Source organism: Myiozetetes cayanensis, unplaced genomic scaffold, assembly GCF_022539395.1.
Source record: "Myiozetetes cayanensis isolate MyiCay16 unplaced genomic scaffold, myiCay2020 scf1, whole genome shotgun sequence".
NCBI classification, from domain to species: Eukaryota; Metazoa; Chordata; class Aves; order Passeriformes; family Tyrannidae; genus Myiozetetes; species Myiozetetes cayanensis.
The window spans coordinates 93,796,556-93,817,763 of record NW_026086604.1 but is presented as its reverse complement, the minus strand read 5'-3'; the positions used below and the strand labels follow the sequence as shown (position 1 = coordinate 93,817,763).

The 21,208-nt window shown below is 43.5% G+C and overlaps 2 protein-coding genes across 6 annotated transcripts; both read right to left on the bottom strand.

Annotated features, from left to right (window-relative positions):
• Positions 1–6,691: 6,691 nt before the first annotated feature.
• RBFA (ribosome binding factor A) lies at positions 6,692–15,386 on the bottom strand. Of its 3 annotated transcripts, none has more exons than XM_050308725.1 (7): positions 15,225–15,386; positions 14,079–14,121; positions 13,269–13,445; positions 11,903–12,015; positions 10,648–10,732; positions 8,897–8,970; positions 6,692–7,281 (listed from the first exon to the last, which is right to left on the bottom strand). In XM_050308725.1, exons 1-7 carry the CDS (start codon positions 15,338–15,340, stop codon positions 6,891–6,893), a joined length of 999 nt encoding a protein of 332 aa, XP_050164682.1. In that variant the 5' UTR covers positions 15,341–15,386; the 3' UTR covers positions 6,692–6,890. The 3 variants fall into 3 exon arrangements, with proteins under 3 accessions (XP_050164682.1, XP_050164690.1, XP_050164699.1); XM_050308733.1 differs by lacking the exon at positions 15,225–15,386 and adding an exon at positions 14,209–15,150; XM_050308742.1 differs by lacking the exon at positions 15,225–15,386 and adding an exon at positions 14,886–15,150.
• A 470-nt stretch (positions 15,387–15,856) lies between these two features.
• LOC126636502 (probable 2-ketogluconate reductase) lies at positions 15,857–21,043 on the bottom strand. 3 transcript variants are annotated; one of them, XM_050308815.1, is made up of 6 exons: positions 20,905–21,043; positions 19,494–19,878; positions 18,403–18,574; positions 17,199–17,377; positions 16,531–16,627; positions 15,857–16,142 (listed from the first exon to the last, which is right to left on the bottom strand). In XM_050308815.1, exons 2-6 carry the CDS (start codon positions 19,873–19,875, stop codon positions 15,989–15,991), a joined length of 984 nt encoding a protein of 327 aa, XP_050164772.1. In that variant the 5' UTR covers positions 19,876–19,878; positions 20,905–21,043; the 3' UTR covers positions 15,857–15,988. The 3 variants fall into 3 exon arrangements, with proteins under 3 accessions (XP_050164772.1, XP_050164766.1, XP_050164773.1); XM_050308809.1 differs by lacking the exon at positions 20,905–21,043 and adding an exon at positions 20,381–20,630; XM_050308816.1 differs by lacking the exon at positions 20,905–21,043 and adding an exon at positions 20,400–20,630.
• Between the last annotated feature and the right edge of the window lie 165 nt (positions 21,044–21,208).

Genomic DNA, 21,208 nt, shown 5'->3' with positions numbered 1-21,208 from the left:
TTGTGCAGAACCTTTCTAAACACAACTGCCACAAACCTAGCTGTCACTGGTGTTCCTGGGAAGAAACAATTGGTGGAATATCTTTACTGGATTATCATCTATCTAAAAAAACCAAACAAAATAAAACAAAACTAGTTAGGAGAGGACAATCCATAGGTTCTCCTGAACCTATGTTACTTCTATTCACAATCTTCCAAGTCATCCAAGAATGTTAGCTAAGCATGCCTCAGTTACGTATTTATTGCTCTGCTTTAAAACTACTGAACTGAGGTCAGTGGAGAGCACTAGCAGTGTTATATGTAGCTCATCAGACAGAACTGACACTTGCAGTAAAAAACTATATTGAGAGAGAGATGTAGCAATAAAAGTAATTCCTTTTAAGGGTAGGACACTAAACATTAATTCTGCAGATTACTGCAATTCTCACTTTCAGCTGGCCAGCCACCATACTCAGAGTATAACTATCAGGAGCAGGCTGATGGTCACCGTGTTGAATTTTTTCTTAATGGAAGCTTATCCCCACAGGCAGCAGTGACACAAACTGCATCACTTTGACCCACCAGTGTTTCATCTCCTGGAGCTTTCTCAGTGACTGACACTTTCTTCAAGGAAACTTCTAAAATTTAAATTCAGTTATTTCCAGCTGTATTTATTTCCTTTTCTAGGAGGAGACATCCAATTCTAAAGTGACTGGACTGACACCTCAGCTTTGTTTTGGAAGCCCACCCACACTGTTGCTCACTCAGCTGGCAGAGGGCTGGATCTGCTGGTTGTGACAGCATGGAACTGGACTCCAGTGGGCTACCAATGGGTGGAAGCCTCATTAGCACATCTCTCAGACTCCACCTTTCAGGCTCTGATGTCATCAAATATATGAATGAATGAAGTTCACGGTCAGGTCATTTGAATTTAGATTGCAGAAAACCATTGTTCAAGAAAATCAGGTTTCCTTGTCCACGTCATATTCTGGATTTCATGGCACCCAAGAAACAAAAAACCTGTATCTCATGATCTATTTCTACAGCCCAAATATTCCATACCAGCTGAAGCTCTGACAGAAGAATTAGAGCCTATGGTAAGAACTCTGTCTGAAGAACTGCACTGTAGAAATAGTTAAAATAACATCAGGTGGCGTGCCACAGGTTTCTGCTTCAGCCTGGAAACATGGGAGTAGGCAAATGTCCCTAGAGGCATGAACAGGTTACAGGGTGTGGAGTTATTACTAGAATTACTGGGGAAAAATTATTGAAACTAAAGTTATATCCACATCCTAGGAGAAGTTGTAATGCTACGGAAACTTCCAGGGTGGAATGTGGTTGGTATGTAAGGAATCTGTTACCCAAGCAACATAGCCTGCAACCTTAGTTATTGGCAGCACTAGGGGAGCTTGATGTGCTGACCTTAGGAGAAATAGAACAGAGGGTGGAGCAGAGTGGAGACACCACAGCCAGGCTCCTCTGTTGTAAATCACTGCAAGTATGGGAACTTAATGGTACCCTGTAGCTGATAAACCACATGGCATCTGACAAATAGGAGATACATTGTTTGCTGAACTAGCAATTGCTTAATCTTACGGTAAAATCACATCCTGGGGATGAACTTTGCTCATTATAATACCAAAAATCACCTCCACCCCAAAAGCTACCCACATCCAAGATACAACCACCCCTCACTCAGCACACGCTCTATATTTTTCTACTCACCTGTACCACTGTGGACATTTCTCATTCCTCAGGTCCAAGAAGGAGAAATTCCATCTGGGGTGAAGGCAAACAAAGACTAAGCAACTGAGTAAGGGCATGGAGGGCCTATAGAATAAGAAGATGACTAGCAGGAGCAAGACAAAGGCTGAGAGGGCTACCATCAGTTTAAAGAAAGGTAGCAAGGATGAAGTCCAAAAAGGAAAAGGCTACTGAAGAACAAGGAAGACAATGTTTAAGAACACAAACCAGTTCAGTGCTTCTTTCCTAAAGGAAGACCTCACCATCAACAGTATAGTAGCAAATGTCCCTCGGTGCATTGGGAAGGAATGGTGAGGAAATCATGCATACTCTCTACATCTCTGTAGAGTTCATGCAGCAGGAAGCAAAACCCTGCCTTTCACCTCTGGCATCACCGCAATCACATCTGTAGTAGAAATGCTCTTATTTACATAGTCTGAATGTACATACTAATTTTGTACCCAATGTAGAAAATTGCAAGAATAGTACATTCCTTCTTCTTTCAAGACTCAAAATACTAAATTCTAAAGGAATAAGAGGTTTACCAGACTTTTGGATAAATTCTGAACATTTCCACATCAATGGAGGTAGACAGCTCTCAGAAAGATTGAAGTCACCAATGATCTCTGAAAGTTTTACCCTGTGGCTGGAGCACATTTTGTATGCCATTTAAACACAGCCAACTGGGCAGCTTAGTTTCAGTAGGAAAAGGGAATGTGAGGGTGACAGCAACAATGGGCTGTTTTACAGTTTGGAAATTTGCCTGGCTTTTGCTTTGGGTATGGATCTAAATGGTCTAGGTCTGAAAATAACCAGCCTTTCCATCACATCTGTGTCACCTTCTCCCCCTTGTTTTACAAAGCCTGTCTTATTTCCATAGTGGTCTCTTGGCACCATCCGTCTGAGCCTATGGCTCTGGTTACATTTTGCCTTTTGAGCCAAAAGTGTAATGATGCTTCCAGGCTGAGGGAGAACAGGGCTTGGACATCTCCTGGGAGGTGTGACCAGCCCATACAATGAAGAGGCAGGTCTTGCTCGCATGCTCAGGGAGTTGCCAGTTGCCAGCCAGCACTGGGGTCAAGAAGGAATTTTTCTCCAGGGCAGATTGGCACTGGCTCCTGGGGATTTTTTGCTTCATCTGCAGCATCAGTCATGACCACTGGTCAGAGCTCTCCGGTCCCTTTTGGCCAGGTTGCTCATGCACCATGAAGATGGCCTCTCGTGCCCTACAGCTGGGGAGAAGGCGGCTTTCCCTGCCCCCTCCTCCCCCCATGGTGGGCTAGCAAGTGTCTCTGATTTTGTTTTTGCCTTCCTCTGCAGCACTGAGCTCCTCCGGGCCCTTGTGGCTCAGTTCTTGCCTGCTGCCCTTGCGGTTCCAGGCACCACTTGTGCCCTGCCTCTCTCTGACTCTCCTGCCCACTGCAAGCCTGGAGTAGGAGCAAGCTCTGCTCTTCACTTGGCTCTATTTCCTGAGGGGTTCTTGCTTGTGGTGAACAGCCTTGGAAGGCTTTATTCCTTGCTTGGAAGGGTTCCAGGCTTGCTGCCCCATCCGGAGCTGCCATTTTTCAGCTCTTCCTGAGTGCTATACAAGTGTGGGGCAGGCACAAGAGCACTTTTCATGCATCCTTGGCCAAGAAGCACATCTTGTAAGGCAGTAAGTGTGGTTGTCATAGATATGTGTCCTATTTTGGATAATATCCCATGCTACTACACACCTCTTTGCTTTCTTTTTTTGTGTGTGGTCAGTACAAATCCTCACTCTTCACACTCTCACTATTCAGGAAACAGGAACTGTTTGGCCTGTATTCCTGCTGCTACTCTCTGTGGCTCTGTGGTTTTTCTTTGCCAGACTGCAAGGGGTGTTTTTTCAAGCTAAACCAAAGAAATCACAAGCCTGCTCCTGGCTACATATGTGCATTGTGCTAATGCTTGTGAGCATCAGCTCTGAAAGAGATTCAGAAAAATAACTAACATAAAATGAGATACAATAAATTCCAGTATAAAAATAAAATACCATTTTCACGTGTAGTCTTTCTGATTTGTGCACTTGAACATGTTTTTAAAGATGAAAAAGCCTTGGTATTTCAGGCAAATAACAGGATATGATAGGATGGGGCAGGGCAGGACAGGACAGGACAGTTCTGGTATGTTATGCCCAGAGTTCTGCATGACAAGCTACGACCCAGGTCTGAGGGTTCCATTCAGGAGAGAAGCTCTCTGCAGTGCAGGTCCCAGACCCATCCAGGAGACAGGGCAGAAACACCTACAGCACCACTCAGGCAGGGACAACCTGGAAAAACCCCCTGGAGCCCCAGTGGAAAGCAACCTATGAGCACATCCAGGACCCTGGCAGAAGTAGACTTGCACTGTTCTTGTGCTCTCCTTTAGACACTGGTGATTGGCCACTTTGGAGACAGAGTTTTGGGCCAGATGGGCCTCCACTCTAGAGTTCTGTTGTTCTCCGGATCTTGTGTTTTAACGTGTTTCCAAGGGAAACAGCTCAGGCGTTTATGCAGTTGAGTACAAGGAGAAAAAAAAAATCCACAGGGAAATGAACATGTATTGCTCACATCAAATTGTTTGTAACCATTTAGTTCTGGAGCACCTCCTGCTCCAGACTGAGGGCTTGATCTTAAAGCCCAGATCTTTGGTCTCCTAGTGTCAGAGACGTGGGGTTTGCCATCCTGCGGAGACCCAGATAAACTGGATAAACACAGAAGACTTTCAAAAAACAAAAGTGCTTTTTGCAAATGTGTTTAAGTGGACAATCATAGCTCTTATCCTCATCAGAAGGTACAAGCCTCCTTGCCACAAAGTGATAGAGCCAATGCCCAGGCTGGGACATGACTACCCATTCTATCCCTTCTCCAGTGCAGGGCTGGGAAGAAATGTCATCAAACTAAAAAGCATGGTTGCTATAAAGTAAGGGCATTGTCCAAATGCCTCTTTAACATTGAAAGGCTTGGGGCATCGACCACCTCTCTTGGAAGCCTGTTGCAGCAGGGTTTGATCACCCTCTGGGTAAAGAAATATTTCCTCATGTCAAGTCTGAACTTCCTCTGAGGGACATTCCCACATGACCTGCCACTGGGTCCCAGGGAAAAGACCTTCTCTTCCTCAGAAAGCTGTAGAGAGCGGTGAGGTTGCCTCTCATCCTCCTCTCCTAACATGAAAAACTCAGTGTCCTGAGCCTCTCCTCACAGGACATGCCTGCCAGTCCTTTCACCAGCTTTGGTGTCTTCCTCTGGATGCATTCAAGGACCTTCACAACCTTTTGAAATTGTGGGGCCCAGAACCACACACAGTATTCAAGGTGACGCCACACCAACACCAAATACAGCAGGATAAGCACTGCTTTTGAGTGGTTGGTGACGCGGTGTTGGATGTATCCCAGGACATGAACCACGACACATGGGTTGCCCTCTGGACTGCCCAAGCACACACTGCTGACTGATATTGAGCCTGTGGCCAACCAGCAACCCCATACCCCTTTCTGCCGGACTGCTCTCCAGCCAATCCTCTCCCAGTTTAGACTTATGCCTGCTATTACTCCTTCCTAGGTGCTCCAATCTATCCAGATCAGTTTGGTATCATCAGCAAACTTAGTAATGGTGCATTCAACTGTTGCATCCAAATCACTGATAAATATACTGAACTGAATTTGACCTAGAACTGATCCTTGAGGAACATCACAAGGGACTGGCCACCAGCCATTCACTGTAACCCTTGAGCTCTGCCCTTCAGCCAGTTCTTCACCCAGTACACCATGAACCTGCTCATCCCATAGCTGGACAACTTGTCCCGAAGTATTCTGTGTGGCACAATACCCAAAGCCTTGCAAAAACCCAGAAAAATTACATCCATCACCTTCCCTTCATGCATTAAGTAGGTGACCTTATTATAAAAGGATACTAATTTACTTAAACAGGACTTTTTTTATATGAAACCCACACTGACTGTGACTGATGATTACAGCGTTCTTTAAAGGTAGTGAGTGATAGGACAAGGCAAAAATGGAAAGAGTAGATTTAGGTTAGATATGAGGAAGAAATTGTTCACTGTCAGAGTGGTGAGACACTGGAAGAGATTGCCCAGAGAAGCTGTGAATGTCTAATGCCTGGAAGTGTTCAAGGCCAGGTTGGATGGGACTCTGAAAAGCCTAGTCTAGTAGAAAAGTGTCCCTGCCTATGACATGGGGGCTTGGGAATAGATGATCTTTAAGATCCCTTCCAACGCAAACCATTCTGTGATTCTTCTGGAGTGTAACCTCCCCTGCATTGTCTTTCTTTACTTCCCCATTAACTAAAGGAATTAAATTTTCTGTATTTCTCATAGAATTCCACTTTACTCCCTTGTTCATTATAATTTCTTTGAAGCTCATGCCCTTCTGACTTTACACAGTCATGCTGTTATTTTTACGTGCTTTGAGACAGAAAGCTTTATTCTCACGTTTTATATAATCTCCTATTCATTTTCAGATCTGAAACAGTTACTGGGGCATTCTTCCCTGCTGCTTTTTCTCTACTTTTCAATTTGTTAATATATTTTTTAAGTCACAGTCAATGCTTTGCCTGATTTTGCCCAATGGATGAGCAGTTCTCTGTTCTCTTCTGGTTGCAGTTTTCCTTGCACAACTGTAATTTTCTAAATTTATTTTCTTTCAGAATTGTAACTTTTACTGGCCATAATTCCAATGAGTTTCACCTTGTAGAAAGAGTTCCCTCCATTAGATTGGGAATTCTAGAGAATTCTAGAATTTCTAGAGAATACCCTGTCCTGGTCTTTGTGTGCTCAAGCCTGAACAGCACTCATTATTTTGCTTCCTTCTTCCTTCCTGACCTCAGAATGACACCATCACTTCGTGACAATTTTAATCCAAGTCACTTAAAAGAAAAAGGCATTTTCTTGCAGTATAGAAGCCATAACTTTACTGGAAATAATTAGCACATCTGTGAGAAGTTTTACCTCAGTGCTGCAGTAGGTGTATTTTATTATAAAACTGATCTCTTGTTCAAAGTTCCACAACTGTAGCATCTTGAAAGGTGCTTAACATAATGTCACAAATAGCATTTTTGTTTTGCTTACATATGGAGGTGGTAAACAGGTAAACAGTCTTTCAGTATCTATGGCAGTCTTTTTCTTTTGCTATTGGCATCCTCCATTTTCACTTCATTTCAGTTCATCAGCAGGATGACTTAAAGGTTTGCCATCTTCCATCTCCAATTTGTTTACCTCTTCCTCTAATTCATCCTCCAACTGATAGTCTGAGACTGATTCAGTGTTATCATCCCAGTAATCAGCCTCATATTTGTCCATTAAGTATTTCTGTGGTGTAATGTCATCATCATCAGGATTCTTTGGTTTTCTCTTTTTCACTTTCTTCCGAATCTTTGAAAGCTGCTGCTCCTGCTCTTCTGTCCAGGGAATACTTTCTACATGTCTTGACACTTTCAGTCTTTTGTAGTCCATTATCTGTTTATTCAGCAGTTCATGATCAATGCCAAACAGATTAGACTGCATGGGTGACTCTGAAGATTGAGTTGCTGAAGAGAACAGTTTACTGTGAAAAAGAAAACAAATATTGGGGTTTTTCTCTCTGTGCATATTTCAAGGGGTACTGCTAATTTTGACAACTTGAGTAAAATGGAAATAAACTGGAGTTTTCAGTTTGACTTTATAAATTCCCTGTGTTCAGCACTGTGCTCCCCATGTTAAGAAGGAAGAGATACCACTGTATTGTGTGTCCAAGGACAGTCTGTATATAAGTCTGTAGGCCTGTTAACAGATTTAATGGGAGAAAGCCAATAAAACAATGGCATTCCAGATAAAAATGCTTGTCTCTTGAAAAAGGTGTAACACAGAGTGCATATTGGACCTTGGAGCCCCAGGGAACTTGAGACTTCTCTCCAGCTCTTCCAAGAAGTGAAAAGCAGCAGCCTGTGCCTGAAAGACATCAGACTGATGTATAAATGACACCTTATGCTGGACTTCAGTATTTCCACAAGACACAGGGAAGATGTTAGGTGCCAGCAATGCTCCCAAGGGGAGCTATTTCTGACTTGCCCCTGATGAACCATTCTGTGAGACACAGGAGCACAGAAGGTGTTTCTACCAACAGACCGCAACACCCAAGTGCAAAGGGTGCTGGCTTTGAGAGCATCCAGTCCACAAAACCACTATTCCAATAGATTGTTTAGCCCTGTCTCTCAATAGCCAAAAATCCCTCACAGAAGAATGCTAAATTAACTTACGGAGATTTGTCAGTAAACTTGTAACTCATGTATAACACACCAAACTTATACCAGAAAAAAATGGTCAAGTAGAGGAGCACTGGTATTTTTATGAGAAAATTACCAGCGAGCAACAAATATTACTGCTGCAAAGCATTTTTTAAAAACTTGATTATCATAAACAACATTAAGTCTTGGAATCTTAGAAATTATACATTTATTTCTCTCATAAAAATCACGATACCAGAACAAGTATTGGGTCTGTGAGTAACAAGTCTGATGACTATGTCACTCAAGGAATAGACATGAAACACAGCTGATTTCTAAGACTGTGTTCTGATGTCACCTTATGGGTGCCTCTGAAAGAATACACACTGTGCTGTTACAAGTGATGATTCAATCATTCTCCACAGTTTAACAGAGGTTTACTTCTACCAAACAAAATAGACCTTCCCTTCCCATATTTTGCAAAGCTATGGTCAGACCTGTGCACAAGAACCAGTGACAAAAATAGCCCATGAAAATGTGTCTACACTAAAATATGGAAGTAAATCAGAGCACACATAATAAGAAATATTTTCCCTTAATTTTAATAAATGGGTATAACTTCGGTAAAGAAAGCTTAAGTCACAAAATAAAATGCCATCCTCTACATTTAATTTCTGGGATGATTACACACTAGTTTTGTCCTTGGTTATTCTGTAGCCTCCTACATTAAAAAAAAATATCTCTTCAAAAGATGAGATACTTTTTTAGTAAGGTCTTCCAAACAGACTCTTTCTTCTACTTTTTTCCTTCATAACATCATTTGCTGAACTCTGAGATAATAAAAACATACATGTCTAATTAAAATACACTTTCTGTCACATCAAATGATGCCCAATTTAAGTTCCCCTACAGAGATGAAAACAGGCACTTGTACAATTCTGATTCAAAGAGACCCACCTTGAATCATTTTGAAATATTTCTTCTTCTTCATCTTCAGGTCCAAAATCAGCAATTGCCAACAAGTCCTCGACCTGTAAACACATGAAGGCAACACATATTAGAGGTCCTGTATTAAATCTACTTTGTTCACACCTACAAAAGAAACAGACAGGCACTTAGCAGCATATATTTGATTTTCTAAATGTTTGAAATATTTAGCAAAACCATTTCAAAATAGTCTCTTCCATCATTCCAATAAGCATGGAACTGCTTGCACTTTTTAGCTGGGAAGTTTCTGTCAAATGGTGTAATGTATCCAGGGATTCCTACAGAGTTTTTTGCCTTGTGCATTATAAACAATTGGCTAGGGACTGTGTGACATGCAATTTTTGGTTTATTTGTTCTCTTACTTCAGTCTTGCGAATCCTTTTTCATAACATCCTCACACCGAGACCTTTTTTCATCTCTTCCCACTTTCTGCAAGTTTGCATTTCTATTACACGTAATTATGGAGTTCCCAACTCCCTTTTAACATGGCACCTATCCAGTAAATGCTACAAGTCTAGTATATTCAGCGCTTACAGACTGTACATAATTGTGAAAATTTGGTCTCATCTGAAATTTTGATTGCAACTTTTCTTTATATTCATTTACTTCTAATTCAGTATATTATTCTAGGAGTTTAATTGTATGGTCTTTCCTTGACTTTCAATCCTTAAAAATCAGGTTTAGTTACATTGTTTCAAGCCCCGTTATTTGAATGCGCGGTTGACCTAAATCTGATGAAGTGCCAAGTGGGAGAAGATGATCCATCTAAGTGCCTTCAAGCATCATTCCCTGACAGAAGCAATATAAGGAGGGTTTTTACTTGTCTTGTGCGAAACTCAGAATTTTACTGACTGCAGAAAGTTCAAGCAGTTCACTGCATTTCTAGAGAGTCTAAAGTTCTTGCTATTCTTTCCAGCCCTGCTCACACACACTGTAGGAGTCCGTAAGTCAGTAACAGTAATTAACTGGCTGCAATAGTAACACATCTAAGAATAGGGCACTTCAGGGCACAGAAATGTGAACATGTTCTTTTCAACTTCTATTCACATCAATAGCTTGAGGAAACTCTTTCATTAAATTCTACTCATTAATGTCATTCTTCTCTTCTAGAAATCTCACTATTTAAGAGATCTTGCTTTACAGTCCTAATGACAGAAAATTTCTAGGAAACATCATTGTTCTAGGAATATTTCAACTAGTTAACACTATCAACACCTTGACAGAAAATGTGAAATAGTGAAGACGATTTTAAAAGTGAAGATAAAAATGTAGTATGAATAAGCTTACATCCCCTATGTAAAGATCTGCACTTCCCTAAAAACATTTTAACAATTCAAAGATGGGAAAAGATTGGGGGAAAAAAATAAAAATGAACAAGTCACTGGTTAGATTTGATGGTATTTTAAATCATATAACATTTAAAATGTGGAAGAAAGCTCTTCCAACCTCATTTCTATTATCAAGCAATCCTATACTATTCCTTAAAATGGTAATTAAATTTTTTAGAATTTCTTTATTGGCCTAATGATACAACCTGCAATTCTTTTACATTAAATAGAAGTATCAATGTTATTCAAGACTGTTTGTTAAAGTGCTTTGGAACTCGAAGAAGAAAGGGTACAGGTGAAGACTGATTTTGAATGTAGGCTGGCAGAGCAACTGAATGATCAGTTCTCTCCTAAGTCACCATATTTGTACACTGAGTCAAAGAACAGAATTACCTCTTTTACAGCTGCAGCTTCTTTGTCTTTTACAAATACTATTGGGGGTACATTTCCTAGAATCTGCTGACTCTTCAGAAGATACCTGGCAAAAATACAGCATTCACCAGTATGAGTATCAGCACAGCATCTCCAGGACAATTAAAATGTGTTAAATTAATTCCAGCAGTATTGCACATTAAAGATACGGTTTGCAAAACTTACAGTCTGATGGGTAGCTATTTAAGTTAGTGCCGAGCAATACATCACTGCAGAATCCCAACTCTGAATGCATAACATACAAAAACTACCAGCTGCAGATCCCACTGAGTATTGATGACATTAGTATTGATGATATTAGATTTGTCTCTATCTATATGCACAGGTCTTTCCTCACTTCATTTGGCATCCTTATCCCCACTGTATGGGTAAGAGCAGTGAGGGGAAGAGTCCTTAGAGCAGGGCAAGACAACTAGTCCTACACACTAGCTGCAGGAAGGACTGACAGGGCTTGTCTTCTTCCCAGCCAGCAACTTTCCTTCTCAAAGAGTGGAAGCCCTTGGGAGTAGAAGAGAGCATTGTGCAGGAGCAGGAATTACATAGCCTAGGGAAACAGGTGGAAAGGAAAAGGCTTTACAATTATGCTTCTATGCCACTTTCCACATGGAGTTAAGTCCTGAACTTCGAACACACTGGCTTGATAGCAGAGGGGAAGCAAGGAAGAGGGAGAGACAAAAATATCAATAACACCCTGAAAACTTCCTGGACCCTGGGTTGAAAAAACGGGTAAAAGCATCACAATACACAGTAGCATCCTGAATTTTTTTTTAATTGGTACTGTGAAGAATTTCTGCAATATCAGTCACCCCTTCTGGAGGTTGAAATTGTCCCTAGCAATCAGAATTGCTCAATGAATCTGTAAGGAGATACTTGGAATTGCCAGTCCTTTGTGCAGCGTGCCATTCTGGCCTACTGTCACTCGGAGCATGTCCAGTCCACCACAACGGAATGAACCCTCATCCACACTCCTCTTGCTTTCTGCTCAGCCCACTCCAGTCCTGGGAAAGCACAGAAGCCAAATAAGCCAGCTGTGTTCCAGCAAGAGAATACACAGCTGGTCTGTCGCAGCCACCCTTCCCTGTGAGGCTCATCACAGGAGATGCTCTGACTCCAAGTATCTAGAAACCTAAAGCATCTGAACAGATTGTTGGACATCCTTAACAAGTGGCACTAGTCCATGGCTATGAATTTATGCATATTTATCCCACAGCAGTACCGTATGCGTGGAGCGCTCTTCCGCAACACACTTTCCACATAACTTTCTTTCTCCATAGTAGCAGCAGGGTTCCAGTACACACGACACGCTGAGAAGTTTGATGACAGGGACACCTATAAAAAGGCAAATATGTCTTAAAAATTATATATATACACACACACACTTCACGTACAATGAAGTCTCTGATGGACTGCAGAAAGCCTACTAGAAAATTTCTTCTGATAACAAAAGGAATGATATGGGACCAGAATCAGCTTAGGAGTAAATTAGGACTCACCTACACCCTGCCATGTCCCAGTGAAGCATAAACACTAAGCAGTTATAAAATCTGTATTATATTTGGAAGAAGGCTGTTTCTTTCTCTCTCTCATGTTATAAATTGTTTTAGTTACAGCAATGCTTCCTGAGAATGCTATGGCTTACCCACACCATCCAGTATTTTTAGGTGTAGACATGCAATTCAAGTTAGACAAGCAACCCTCAAAGCCCTGAAGAGACAGAAATATTATATGAAGGATACTGCACAAATAGAGCCAAAAGACTCATCTTGTCCATGTAATTTTAATCATTTGCCTGAAGACAGAACAAATTCAGTTGGCAAAAACATCTATTTCAGTCATAAATGACAAACCCTTTCTCACAGATGCAGCTATGATGTGCATATTTTTTCCCATGCTTCTAGTAAGTCCATCATGCTTTTAAGCCAAAGACTGGTATAATTTAATCTTTACAGAACAGTAAATATGGAAGATAAAAACTACAGACAACAAACAAGAATGCAGAAACTGACTTAGTTCCTGAATCAGAGCTTTAACATCCCTTCCAAAGCCACAAATGACACCATTAGCTACAATTAGGTTCAAATCTCAAATCTTTCTCAAATCTTGCTTGACAATGACATTTTCTTATGCTTGCCTTTTTCCTGAACTAAGCTCATCCCTCACTTAGGTCTTCTCCTGTTAATACTGCTGGTGAGTGACACAAGGAGGTAACAACTCTCACACAGCTGTATCTTGGAAAGATACACTGATGTTGGTAAAACCAGACTTCTTATGAAAAGTCAAGGCAAAGAGTTTATATATGAGTAACAGGGAAAAAAAAAGTCATACCAGGAGAATAACCATTAGGTTTGCCTAAGCTGCACGTGCACTAGAGTGGCAAAGGTCTACTGAGCCAGGTACAACAATGACAAAGCTCTCCCAGTGTACTCCAGAGCCTGATCTGGCTGCACTCTGCCACATGAGAAGCAATGCAGTAAAGCTCCCCCTGCACACACCACAGCACTCGGGGAGCTCCTCTGGCACACCATGCTGACCTCATGGTGTAGCCAGAGTGGCTCAACACAAGATGCAGCTTTGGCACTTGCCTTGCAGATTTCCAGCTTGAGGTCATAAAATTCTTGACTGACTTCACAGGTAGTCACCATCTGAGACATAGCTTTATGAATAAGACCATTCAAGACTCTGCAGCGTATGTTATCTTCTTTCTTAGTTTTTGTCTGCTCATTTTTCATTAGGGTGTCCAACTTGGTTGGTTTATATATCTTAAAAAAACAAACAACACATTAATCAGTAGTTACACACTTGTGCTAGGTAATTATATATAGTTTTATGCATTCTACTAAGTATGCTCTTAGAATGTCATTATTGCAGCTGTGATGGTTTTATATAGATCCTATGTATCAAGTGTTTCAAAAATGAATATTTCTCTGCATAAAATCACTGACCTTTGTGTCTTACAGCCAAAGTTTCTTAAGTTTCTTTACTATTTTGTAGCAAGTTATACAGGTTAATAAATCTGTTTACTAAAATACAGCAGGTACTTACTGAAAAGCATTGCTCGTTTGAAAAACAAACATTAAAAACTTTTTCACAAAACTAAGCTTGTAGAAGTTTTAATGTGGATCAGTTCTCTGCTACGTATTCAAGAATGTGCAAGAGCACATTGATGCTGGCACAGATGAAAAATCAATACATAGGAAGAAACAGCCATGAGGAGCCAAACTGCTTCTCTGGATGGCAATCCTGGCATGTTGCAGTGAAACTGAAGCCCCAGCGTTCATTCACAAAATTCTGCTATTTCCCCATCAGAAAATGCTTTTCCCAAGGTTGGAATCAATGGCAGAAGCACAAGTTTTTTCCTACCGGAACAGAGCACCTTAAGAGCTTGCACTTACCATTTTAGATCCCAGGGTAGGGCTATCATACCAAAACTTCTTTCTTTTGGAAAAAGGAAAGGAAATCAAATTTATCTTTCAGCACCACAGAGAAACGACATCTTCTCTTTGTAATTAAAATGCCACCTACCTGAAGGCACACACCACCACCTAGGTTTTCATGCCCACAAGTAGTTTTCCCCACAGCTGGAAGCACATGCAGGAGCAACGCTTCCCATTCACAGCTGAAGTTACACATAGACAGCAGGGGTAGGAGGGGAAAGAATAACTCTAAAGTTTCTTCAGAGTTGTAGAACCAATAAGGTTGGAAAATATCATTAAGATCACCGAGTCCCCCCATTAACCCAGCACTGACAAGTCCACCACCAAACTATGCCTCCAAGTACCACACCTACGTGTTCTCTGAACTCTTCCATAGATAGGTGATTCCACCACTTTCTTGGGGAGCCTATTCCATTGCTTGAACTTTCTTCCCTTTTGGTGAAGAAATTTTTCCTAATATCTAATCTAAACCTCCCTCAGTGCAACTTGAGGCCCTTTCCTCTTGGCCTGTTGCTTGTAACCTGGGAAACCAATCCCACCTGACAATAATCTCCTTTCAGATAGTTGTAGAGAGCAAGAATGTGCCCCCAGCCTCCTTTTCTCCAGGCTAAACGCCCCCAGATCCCTCAGCTGCTCCTCATCAGACTTGCGCTCCAGATCCCTCAACAACTTCCTCGCCCTTCTCCGGACACGCTCCAGCACCGCAGTGTCTTTCATGTACTGAGGGGCCGAAAAAGGAGCACAGGATTCGAGGTGCGGCCTCACCACTGTCGCCGTGTACAGGGGGCAGTCACTGCCCGGGTCCCGCTGACCACGTACTGCTGACACAGGCCAGGATGCCACCGGCCTTCTCGGGAACACCGCTGGTTCCTGTTCAGCCGCTGCCGACCCACTGAGATCGGGGGTAACTTGGCGCAACACCGAAGCACCGATATCAGAAGGGCCCCGCGGCACTGGAGGCGGTGCCCGTAGCGCGGCTCGGGGAGGGCGGTTCTCCTTCGTGCTACCGGGGACCCCACAGCGCCTCTTACAGCCCTTGCCCCAGCGCCCACAAACCACCCCGCCGGGACACGGCCAGGCCCAGCAGGAGGACCCCGCACCTACTTGTTCTTGCGGAGCATTTTCCGCAGCAGGTTCCTGGAGCCGCCCAGGGCGGCGGAGCCGTGCAGGGCCCGGCCCCACCGCGGCACCGCCGCCGCCGCAGCCCGGGCGCCCCACATGCTGCCGCAGCCCGGCACTTTCCCGGCCCTGCACTTATTATTATTACTTTCCCGGCCCTGCACGGCACTGCCGAGCTCCCGGCTCCGGCGGCGGCTCCCCCTGTCGGCGCGGCGGCCCGGGCCGGCCCTGCAGGGAGCGAGGGCAGGAGGGGCAGAAGCCGAGCCCCCCTCGGCCACGGGCCAGCCTGAGGCCCGGGCAGGGGAGCGCTGGCACTCAGGGAGAGCCGAGCCCCGCGCCGGCACAGCTGTGCACAGGCTCGGTGTCTGCAGAGGGAACGTGCGCCCAAAGGTCAGGATTGCTGCTGGAGGGGCTGGAGCAGCCGCTCGGACACGCCTGGCTTTGCCGGGCGATTCCTCTAAGACGCGATTTACACGTTCCTTTAGTTCGGTGTTGCACCCGTGGGGAATTGTAGGGGGATGCGAGCAAAATAAATGGCACTGATGCAAGACTCTGGGCTCTCGTTTTTTTCACTGAAGGTCACGACAAAACACTGCAGGTTTTCCACACGGAATCGCTGTTATTTAAACAAACATTATATGTTTTATCTATATAACACCCATGGGATAATGACATGAAAAGTGATCAAATTACTGTTTTGTTATGCCAGGATAACCACCGATGGCGTTAATGCTTAAGTGCAAGCCACTTTATGGCAACACTTCGTGAGGGATAGGGAGACCGGCAAGGCCCGCCTGTATGCTTTCTGTCATTTCCTCCATCATAATGCGGCGTGTCTTCTTGGTGGCACTTCCGATGTGAGGAGTTATTATGACATTCTTCAGCTTTAACAAAGGGTGATCCCTGGGAAAGGAAAAGAAATGCTGAGCTAGTCACTCACAGCATATTCATTATCTATTTCATCCCCTGCAGGTAAGCCAGGGAAATATTTTAAATAATTATTAAAAAAATAACCCAAACAAACAATTTCGTGACCCAAGCATACTCAGAGCAATTCAAAGTGTTGTCTAGATTGGTGGGGTTTTATCCAACACATCCTCCAAATGAGTCAATGTGAATTTTGTTTGTCTGGAACAGAAGGACTGGGGACCTGGTTTCAGCAGTACTAGTGCACATACATCATATACGGCTACTAACAAAATTATGCAACTTCTTACGTGCTGGCAAAATTTTACTCAGTTTGAAACTCACACATACACTCATTTATATTTAATTTAAATACATGTCCTACCTTGGCAAAGGTTCAGGATATGTCACATCCAGAGCAGCTGCCTTAATAACTTTGTTTTGAAGTGCTTCCACCAAAGCATCCTGATCCACTACCAGACCTGAGTAAGAAGGTTATATTTATTTTCATATTCTGTACTGCTCTCTTGCCATCCTTTTGGGCAGAGTGGTCAGGCAAACAGCAGGGCTAGCCACAGTCACAATGCAGAAGTAGCAGCAGCAGAGTGTGGTGGAGTGGGAGGAGGAAGCTTGGGTATGTGTATCAGTGTTGAACAGTCAGGAATTAGCAGCAGGAAACAAAGTATAGTGCCAGGCTTCATGGCAGGCTGTGCCACCATAGTATTGTTGTTGTTGTTGTTATTGTTATTATTATTATTATTATTCACGTTCAACAACACTGCATTAAATAAATAAAAAGCTTAAGCAGGAGGTTATGTAAGTATACATGGGCTTCTAACACTCCAAGCTCACTAACATTTCGGAGACCTGCTTGCTCGTTATTATAGGAACACCCAAATGTTCTACTGCGATACAACCACAAGCATCTAAATAATCTAGTAATCAGAGAATTTGTGGAAAATTTTAGTGACGGACTCCATATTAGAGTTGGGTTTTCCCAGGACTTGTCATGCCAGCAAACCTCAATGTAGTTTTGTTTATGCTGCAGCTCACCTCTACTAATATTAATGAGAGTAGCAGTGGGTTTCATCAGCTCCAGCTCCCTCTTCCCAATCAGTTTGTGTGTCTGTGGAGTTAGGTTCACAGTCAGCAACACAAAATCTGACTGCTGGAGCAAATCATCTATCTTCTTACAGTAAACAGCTCCAACGGCACTTTCTTCTTCTTTTTTTCTGAGGGGAAAAAGCCAAAATTAAACTTCAGTAAGCAAGAAACAAGAAAAAGATCAAATCACCCTTAGAGAAAAGGCTTCTTTATTGTTTTCTTTACTCTGTAGTGCAAAGCAGTTAGCTGGTTATCTGACTGAAATTCAGTAAAGACAAATGTTAAGCTGTTTCCCACAATACCAAGTGAACTGTACACAAATGTGCAGTTCTATATCTGTGGGGATGGAAAGTAAGAAATGAGTATCATGTAAATGCACTGAATAAATGATAAAATAAATTAATTTGTATCAGAGCTTCTGGTTGTAACAGGGATTTTTTTTTTCCAGCCTAAAAGCAAGACTAATGTATTACAAAAATTGCCTTCTCTGGGAAAAAGTAACTCATGTGAAAATTGCTGAGGAAACCCACAAGACAGAGCAGGGGTTAAATCTGCAGAAATTTGTGTCAGCAGCCACCTAATTGCTCTGTGCATCAGTGCTGATTCACTGAAACCACAGGCACAGCAGGACCTGCTGGTGCATTTGCTCTCTATCACAACAAGGCTGGGGCACGTACTGCTTGGCTCTCATCAGATTCCAACAAAAGAATAGGATGGGATGGGCCTGATGGGAGCACAAGGGCAGAGGGTACATAGACCTCAGATAGGAGAAAGCAATCAGATGGGTAAGTCTGGCTTTTTATTATCAGCTGGCTCTGGAAGGGTGAGATGTCTCTGCCTCACCTAAGTTGCAGAAGTTATGTCCTCCCAGATAGTTTTCTCCTTTCCTTTAATCTATTGTAATGTCACCACCGTGACACGAAGGATCAGGGAGCCCTAACTCACAGGGAGACCAGTGAGATGTCTCTCTCTCATTCCTTGGTGACTTTCTTTCTGTATAAATTGGGAAATTAATGACCATCCTGAAACAAGTGTATGTACTTTGTAACTTAAAAAAAGAGCTCAGTGAAAAGCGAAAGCACAGCGAAAGGTACAAACAATGTTTAAAAGAAGTGACAAAATAGAATTGCCATGGAGCTTCAAACAGCTTTACCTCTGACTTCTGTTGTGATACAAAATCTTCATTTCAAAGCCTTTGGCTCTTTCAGCCACTTTGTAACCAATGGTGCCCATTCCCACAATCCCCAGGGTCGCTCCAGAAACCTCAGCCCCCAGCCAGTCAGCAGGGAAATACTCTGTGTCAGGAGAGACTGCCATCTCATGGCCTTGGAGGAGGAAAAGAAGGAATTATCATTTAAAGGATGTTCCTGCATATTGTTACTTTTTTTTGCACTTTTTGTTGTAGGACAAGCAGAAGCACAGAAACAGCAACAAAATGTCATCTTGTTTTTGGACAAAAAGTGAATAATGCTGTACTGCACACATGTCTGCTGACACTGATTTCTTGCTTAGGATAGAAACAAATCCAGCCTCTCTTTGGCAGGCAAGGAAGGTAAGGTCAAAGCAGCAACCTCCCTTGGATGTACATCACACACCCTGGCCACCATCTCTCTCTGCCTGTAGTACAGGTTACTGCACAACTGAAATACACCTCAGCTTCTTATTCATCAGCATGGGTCATGAAAGTGGCAGTGCCATAGATGTCACTGACATTGTAAATACTGAACGGTGCAACTGCTAGATCAGTTGTGGGATCATCAAGACTTTTAGGAAGGTCATATGAGTCCCAGCAACCTTAAAGATACACCAGGGTTGAAAGGAAAAGAAACACAGAGCATGGTGGACAGATTTCTGGACAGCTTATTTGTGGTAACTCACATACACAGCAACTTGGCAAAGACAGGTTTCAAGCCTCCTTGAAAATATCTCCTTTTAATGCCCTTTTATTATAACTTGAAAAGCAAAGCTGAAGTGAGCAAATACAGTGAATAAGTGGTTGTAGGCTGAGGGAGAAGTGACTTGAATTTGGGGCTGAATTTAGGTTGAAGAAGGAACACACCTACCTTGCTGATATACCTTACTGGAAATGGTATGCAAGTTACTGTCAACAAGACAGATAACTTTTTCCTTGTCCTGCATTTTCCATATTTCTACTTTTAAGCTTACCTTTGCATCAGCACACACTTTCTGCATGTTTTGAAGTCACTCTTTCTATAAAAACACTAAAACCATTTCAGTTATTACCTTCCACAAGTCTCCTGGAAGATGCCAGCATCAGAGCCATTCCCAGGTCTGCAGTGTCAGTGGAAACAATAAATGGAGTGTTGGATACTTTCACACCAAAGCTAGAGAGGAGGTTCAGGTCCAAGTGATCTATTCCCACTCCAGAACTTGCAACTATCCTCAAGTTTGGCAGGCTCTGGAGCAGCTCTTTGTTAACAACTGGTTTGTGATACCACATATAAATAGCTCTGATCTTTTTGCTGAGAAATGTCTTATTTTCAAGATATTCTTTCATGGTGACGAGATGAAAATGTTTCTGCAGAAATCCAACATGGTCTTCATATACTCCATGCACTCCTCCTATACAGTTAATTAGCACATAAGGCAGTTCCTGACCCTCCATGCCCTACAAAAGCAAGGAGAACCAAAAGGACATAGTCTTAAGCAATCCATCGCAGCTTTTTTTTTTTTCTAAAAACCAGTAATTGATCGGCTCCATTACATGCTGTTTTCCCACTATGGAAGAGTTGGCTAAAGGTAATCACTCCCACATGTAGGACTTTTTTCAGTACTCACTCTGTTTTTCAGAGGGATGTTCAATTTCTATATAATCTTGTTAAAAATACAAGAAAACATTGTTTCTGGCACACCAACTATGCTGACACCTAGACAAATGAGTTATCAGATGTTACCTGTGTTCAATATTTAAAGGCCAGAGTCTTGATAATTTGAGAATATGGCCATGTGAGTGGAAGGGTATCTTTTAGCCCCCAAGTTCTGCCTTTGATTTCCACTTCTGTAACTATATTCAATAATAAGCACTGACGAGAATATCTCAGGAAAGAGTCTCATTTAATGTTAACAGAGCTATAATTTGTCAACTACGAACTTTGGAATTATCGATTTACTTCCAGAGCATAAGTTTACCCTTTCTTTTTTCGATCTCCTTCAGTGTCCTGACAACTCTTCACCCTGCCGACTCCAGAAAGAGCCAAGTCTATGATCACAGGTTAAATTCGAGAGACCCGCAGCTGCCCATCAGCCCGACGCAAGGCGGTCCCGCACCACTCCCGCACCGCAGGGCCAGCGCCTCCCGCTTCTCCCCCGACCTCACGGAGAGTATTCCCGGTCCAGGGCCGGTCAAGCCCTGGCTCGAGGCCTTTGCAGCGCTCCCGGCCGGCCTGCCGGTGAGACTGAAGTTACGAATGAGCTGGAGCGGGAAGGAAAGGGCTCAGCCCGGCCCTGAAGGACGGGGGGTCACGGAGGACCGCGGGAGCCCCTCGTGCCCCACACGCCCGGTGCTACCGACGGTGCCACCGACCGCCCCGTAGGTCCGCGGCCACCAGAGCCGGGAGACCTCGGCGGCCGCCTGGCAGAGGCGCTGCCGGTGCCCGGCCCGGGGTCCCGCAGCGCCGCCGCAGCACTCACTCACCCCGCCGGCCCCGCTCGCCGCCGCCGCGTCCGAGCCGCACCCCCGGAGAGCGGGGGCGGAGCGGGACCCGCCGCCCCAGCCCGGACTGCCCGGACACCCGCACCCCCGCCCGGGGTGAGCGGGGAGGAGAGGCGGTGCTAGGGCGCGGGAGGTGCACCCCAATCCCTCGGGGAAGCCGAGAGACGGAAAAGGGAGCTCACAAATGGTTGTGCGGTTTTTTTTAAAAGCGTGTCGTGTTTCTGCGCTTTTTGTGATTTCAGAATAAAAGGGATTTTGCATGAATGCCCTGCACCCTTCCCCATCC

Bases quoted from the DNA above. Each gene is read 5' to 3' on its own strand.
- RBFA (XM_050308725.1), bottom strand. From the start codon at position 15,340: ATGTGGGGCGCCCGGGCTGCGGCGGCGGCGGTGCCGCGGTGGGGCCGG. The intron at 10,733-11,902 runs GTACTGCTGTGG...TATTTTTGCCAG, and splicing joins AAGAGCGCTCCACGCATACG to GTATCTTCTGAAGAGTCAGC. The intron at 7,282-8,896 runs GTGGGTCTCTTT...TCTTTTTCACAG, and splicing joins ATATTTCAAAATGATTCAAG to TAAACTGTTCTCTTCAGCAA.
- LOC126636502 (XM_050308815.1), bottom strand. From the start codon at position 19,875: ATGGAGGGTCAGGAACTGCCTTATGTGCTAATTAACTGTATAGGAGGA. The intron at 16,628-17,198 runs GTGAGCTGCAGC...CTTCTTACTCAG, and splicing joins TCTCATTAATATTAGTAGAG to GTCTGGTAGTGGATCAGGAT. The intron at 16,143-16,530 runs GTAGGACATGTA...TTCCTTTCCCAG, and splicing joins TATCCTGAACCTTTGCCAAG to GGATCACCCTTTGTTAAAGC.